The 6,000-nt window shown below is 39.9% G+C and overlaps 1 protein-coding gene and 1 pseudogene across 2 annotated transcripts in view; both read left to right on the top strand.

Annotated features, from left to right (window-relative positions):
- The window catches only part of Alg11 (ALG11 alpha-1,2-mannosyltransferase), a 9,014-nt gene extending 5,806 nt beyond the window's left edge, over positions 1–3,208 (top strand). For both annotated transcript variants that reach the window (XM_010636619.2, XM_033760000.1), the window contains exons 3-4: positions 171–1,102; positions 2,687–3,208. In XM_010636619.2, coding sequence (XP_010634921.1) covers positions 171–1,102; positions 2,687–2,958 — 1,204 coding nt within the window. In that variant the 3' untranslated portion in view covers positions 2,959–3,208. The remainder of the gene's footprint in view (positions 1–170; positions 1,103–2,686) is intronic.
- A 97-nt stretch (positions 3,209–3,305) lies between these two features.
- LOC104870861 lies at positions 3,306–4,857 on the top strand (annotated as a pseudogene).
- Positions 4,858–6,000: the final 1,143 nt, after the last annotated feature.

The raw sequence follows: 6,000 nt of genomic DNA, 5'->3' as shown, positions 1-6,000 counted from the left end.
TACATACATATGTATATATATGTATATGTATATATATATGTATACATATATATATATATATATTCTAGTATAAAAATAAGCATCTTTATGATTGTAAGAAAACTATCTCCAACTTTTTGCTTGATTTTTACCTAAACTAATGATATTCATAACTATTATCTTCTTTTTAGGTATCCTGAAGCATTTTATGTTGTTTATACTGGTGATGTTAATGTCAGCGGTCAACAGATACTAGAAGGTGCTTTCAGAAGATTTAACATCAGATTAATCCACCCAGTGCAGTTTGTTTTTTTAAGGAAACGCCACCTTGTGGAAGAGTCATGCTATCCTCACTTCACACTACTAGGCCAAAGCCTAGGATCCATTTTCCTTGGTTGGGAAGCACTGATGCAGTGTGTTCCTGACCTTTACATTGATTCCATGGGATATGCTTTCACACTCCCTCTGTTTAAGTACCTAGGGGGTTGCCAAGTTGGAAGCTATGTTCATTATCCCACTATCAGCACTGACATGCTCTCTGTAGTGAAGAATCAAAATGCTAGATTTAATAATGCAGCCTTCATTACCAGGAATCCTTTTCTCAGCAAAGTAAAACTCATCTACTACTATTTATTTGCTTCTGTTTATGGACTTGTTGGTTCATGCAGTGATGTCGTCATGGTCAATTCTTCTTGGACGTTAAACCATATTCTGTCTCTGTGGAAGGTTGGCAATTGCACGAACATTGTTTATCCACCGTGTGATGTGCAGACATTTCTGGACATTCCTTTACATGAGAAAAAGATGATCCCAGGACATTTATTTATTTCCATTGGCCAGTTCAGGCCTGAAAAGAATCATCCTTTGCAGATCAGAGCCTTTGCTAAATTGCTGAGTAAGAAGGTGGCTGAGTCGCCTTCATCACTTAAACTTGTCCTCATTGGAGGTTGTCGTAACAAAGATGATGAACTTAGAGTGAACCAACTGAGAGGACTGTGTGAGGACTTAAAGGTTCAAGAAAACGTGGAATTTAAAATAAACATTCCATTTGATGAGTTAAAGAAGTATTTGTCTGAAGCAACAGTTGGTCTGCATACCATGTGGAATGAGCACTTTGGAATTGGTGAGTCTTTCTTTTAAACAAATTGTTGCTTCAAGATGTACTTCTTACATTTTTTTTTTTTTTGGTAAGATGATAATACTCTAGGAATCTGCATCAAGTCCTAATTCTCTTTCCCTAGTCCACCAAGAATGCTTTGCTTACTTCAGACCCTGTTAAGTAAGACAGTAGTTAGTAATAACACCTGGACTAAGGATGTAACAGTTATAAAATGATTTCCTAGCATCTCTGAGGTCCTATGTTCAATCCCCAGCTCCCACCAAAAATTTTTTTTTCTTGACCACTCACTATGTGTAGGTCATTGTGTTGAGTTTTTTATAAGCATTACCTAGTTTAATCCTCTGATGATATTCTTTATAATTCCTTTTTATAGATACAGAAACTCAGGCACAGAGAAATTTAGTTACTTGTGTCCACTAGATCTACTGTTGATGAAAAGGACCTGATCTGGAAATAAGGAATGAAAAGTGGTGATTGCTCAAGTAGTGAAGTCCTATGGCTGTGGATATAGAAGAGAAGGGAGGGCTGGGGAAAATGTGCAGACTCCAGTGCCTTGGAGACCACAGAAAACAGTGTTTCAGGAAAAGGAAAGATAGCAACAAATTCTCAAACAGCCCAGATACTGGGTGAACATAAGGAGGTTATTGGTGACCTGGGAACACGCGAGGTTCAAGGGAGAAGGGGAAGAAAAAGTCAAATTGTGCCGAGTGCTGAGTTTAAGTGAGCAAGTAGAGCGAGTGCCAGCCACACTGTCGGGAAGTGTATCTGTGAAAGGGAGGTGAAAGGAGAGGATAGCTGGGTGGACATGTGACTTGAGGAGGGTGTGTGTATGTGTGCCCTTCTTAGTGTTAGGAGCCTCACCTCTTAAATGCTGATAGAAAGTTGCCAGGAGAAAAAGGAGAGGGGGCAGATCATGGAGGGAAGAGGAGCAATAACTGATCAATGGAGGGCTTGGGAAAGTATAAAGGGATGCTTGTCAGCCTCATACAGAATCCGAGGCACTAAATGCCTCCCTGTAGGGATTTCACCACTGTTCAAGGAATGATTTAACTTCTCTCCTATGCGCCTAGGATATCATCCCTTTTCATCCTTCAGAAAATTGATGACTTAATAAGTCATTTTCTGAAGGGCTTAATTCTCCCAGGAAAACAGGTAAGAAAGGCCAGCTGAAGCATTTATACCCTCTCCTGTATAAGCCTCCATTTAGTTCATCCCTGCTGTTGAGCATAGTAGAAATGGAGGCGGTAACAAAAGCACCAGCAACATTATGCTTCACTGAGATGATTCACATTTTTCCTTGTTTCTGCTAATGTACATGATTCAAACTCTTAAAACTTTGCAACTTCCATCCCTTGTCTGTTTTAAATAAAAAGTAAACCAGGCTTATTGTGAAGCTTTGGAAATTGAAAACTTAAAATCATTCTATTTGCATAAGAGACGTTAAATGAACAAATTTATATGCATATATGTCTTTAAATTTCTCATAAGTCTCAAAAAAATTTGAAGGTTTCTGCTCATCCTCATTCTTATGAACATACTCAAAAACATAAAAAACTGCATGGGTTTTTTTTTTCCTCCCTTTCCCAGGAGTGGTGGAGTGTATGGCAGCTGGCACAATTATCCTCGCACACAATTCAGGGGGCCCGAAGCTTGACATTGTTGTGCCTCATGAAGGAGAGGTAACTGGCTTTCTGGCTGAGAGTGAAGAAGACTATGCTGAGACCATGGCCCATATTCTCTCCTTGTCAACAGAGAAGAGACTACAAATCAGAAAAAATGCTCGTGCATCTGTAAGCAGATTCTCTGATCAGGAGTTTGAAGTGTCATTCCTGTCATCTGTGGAGAAGTTATTTCAGTAATGCTGTATCTGTGTAAATGATCTTATATAAAAGGGTCAGAGCTAATGGTGTTGCTCAGTGGTAGAACACATGATTGGCATGTGCAGAGCCAGTGTTCAGTCCCCAGCACCAAAAAATAATAAAATGACTAAATGCCTTCTTATGTAAATATTTTTCTAAACTCATTCCCTGTTATAAAAAAGTCACCTTGAGCAGTGTTCCCAGATGTATATAGACAAGGTATTCATTTCAGCGGAAAAAGTCAAAATTACCTAAATAGAAAAGATAATCTTACATAGCTTACATAAAAATTTTATTTTAGCATTTGGTTTCAAATACTGAAAAATACAGCTATTTTTCTGCAATGGGTTTGCTGTGAGAGCACAGGTGTAGTGAAAACCACCACTAATTCAAAGCCAACAAGGCAAAGGAAAAGATTCGTATTAATATCATCATCATCACACATGTGGATTCAGGCAGGTCCACCACCGCCATCTGATCTACAAATGTGTTGGCATCAACAACAGAAACCACTGAAAAATTTGAGAAGGAAGCTTCTGGGATGGAGAAATGTTTCAGAAGTACACCTGGGTCTTGGATAAGCTGAACACTGAGCATGAGCATGGTATCACCATTGACATCTCCCTGTGGAAGTTTGAGAGCAGCAAGTATGTGACTATCATTAATGCCCCAGGACACAGATTTTATCAGAAGCGTGATTACAGGCACATCTCAGGCTGCTGGTGTTGGTGGTGAGTTGGAAGCTGGTGTCATCCGTGAGCATGCCCTTCTGGCTTCCATGCTGGGTGTGAAACAACTCATTGTTGGTGTTAACAAAATGGATTCCACTGAGCCACCCTACAGCCAGAAGAGATACAAGGAAATTGTCAAGGAAGTCAGCACCTACATTAAGAAAATGACCACAACCCCGACACAGTAGCTTTTGTGCCAATTTCTGCTTGCAATGGTGACAACATGCTGGAGCCAAGGGCTAACATGCTTTAAGGGATGGAAGGGCACTTGTAAACTTAGCAGTGCCAGTGGGACCACACTGCTTGAAGCCTTGGATTGCTTCCTATCACTGACTCACCCAACTGACAAGCCTTTGCAGCTGCCCCACTAGGATGTCTACAAAACTGGTGGCATTGATTCCATCCCTATGAGCCAAGTGGAGACTGGTCTCCAATCTAGCATGGTGGTCACCTTCACACCAGTCAATGTCACCACTGAAATAAAGTCTGTTGAAATGCAACATGAAGCTTTGAGTGAGGCTTTTCCTGGGGACAATGTGGGCTTCAGTGTCAAGAACGTGTCTGTCAAAGATGTTCATTGTGGCAACATTGCTGGTGACAGCAAAAATGACCACCAATGGAAGGAGCTGGTTTCACTGCTCAGGTGATTATTCTGAACCATCCGGGTCAGATCAGGTCTGGCTGTGCCCCTGTACTGGATTGCCACACAGCTCACATTGCAAATTTGCTGAGCTGAAAGAAGATTGATCACTGGTCTGGTAAGAAGCTGGAAGATGACCCCAAATTCTTGAAATCTGGTGATGCTGCTATTGTTGACATGGTTCCAGGCAAGAGCTTCTCTGACTCTCCACCTTTGGGTCATTTTCACTGCTCATGTGAGACAGATAGTTGCTGTAGTGTCATCAACGCAGTGGACAAAAAGCTGCCGGAACTAGCAAGATCATCAAGTCTGCCCAGAAAGCTCAGAAGGCTGAATATTACTCCTAACACCTGCCACCCCAGTCTTAATCAGCAGTGGGAGACCAGTCTCAGTACTGTTTTTCCCAATTGGCCATTTAAGTTTAATAGTAAGAGTGGTTAAGAATAATGATGCATCGAGAAACCAGAAGGAAAGGAGAATGTTTTGTGGATCATTTGTGTGGGTGTGTGTAGGTGTGGCAGTTTTATTAGTTTTAAAAATCAACACTCAGCACATACCAGTAATCCCAGCACTCGGGAGGCTAAGGCAGGAGAATTGCTGTGAGTTCGAGACCAGCCTGGGCTACATAGTGAGTTCCAGGTCAGTCTCAACTACATAGTGAGAAACTGTCTCAAAAAACCATAAAAAAAAAAAAATCAGCAGTGCAAGGACTAAAGTTCCATCCCCAATACCAAAAAAAGAAAGAAAAATCAACACTTTTTAATGGAGATAACCAAAAATCTGTCACAGAATTTTGAGACCCATTAAAACAAAAAAAAAAGTAAAAAAACAACAAAACCTGGAAAATTCAGATCTGAAAGAAAAAATTCATAATCTTGTCTATTTTTTGTTATTTTGAAACAGTCTTACTGTGTATTCCAGGCTGGCCTTGAACTCATGACAATCCTCTTGCCTCAGCCTCCCGGATACAGGCATGTAATAATCTTGAATTTTATAATGATCCATATTTTTCAAATACTATTTTTCACGTTCCTTTGGGAAGCAGGAAAGAAAGATTTTACGATTTTTTTGTTTATGTATTTTACAGTTTTGGTTTGGTTTGGTTTTATAGTACAGGGGGTTGAACCCAGGGTTTCACACATGTTAGGTAAATAACCACTGAGCTACAACCCCAGCTAAAAACTTCCTTTTAGAAAATAAAGCAATACTGAAAGAAAAATGGATGGCAGATGATTAACTGGCACTTTAGAATTATTCTAAAACAAAACAAGTTTGAAAACAAAAATTTGTTTTATTTTGGTTTGGTTTTGATTTTTGGTGCTGGGATCAAACAGGGTTTTGTGCATGCCAGGCAAGTGTTACACCATTGAGCTTCATCCCCAACCCCCAAAGTTCTCTGGTACATTTAAATTCTAAATAACATGGTGAATTAGTCTTTTAAATGTACCTAATGATTTCCATAAAAGAAAAAACTTGAGCCGGATGTGGTGGCGCACCCCTGTAATCCCAACACTTGGGAGGCTGAGGCAGGAGGATCGCTGCAAGTTTGAGACCAGCCTGGGCTATACAGTGAGTTCCAGAGCAGTCTAAACTACATAGTGAGACCCTGTCTCAAAAAAAAAAAAAAAAAAATAAAACAAAAAAAAAAAAAAAAAAAAGAAAGAAAAAACT

This window comes from Fukomys damarensis, unplaced genomic scaffold (genome assembly GCF_012274545.1).
Source record: "Fukomys damarensis isolate Sample0158 unplaced genomic scaffold, DMR_v1.0_HiC HiC_scaffold_38, whole genome shotgun sequence".
NCBI lineage: Eukaryota > Metazoa > Chordata > Mammalia > Rodentia > Bathyergidae > Fukomys > Fukomys damarensis.
This window is presented reverse-complemented; position numbering and strand designations above follow the sequence as displayed.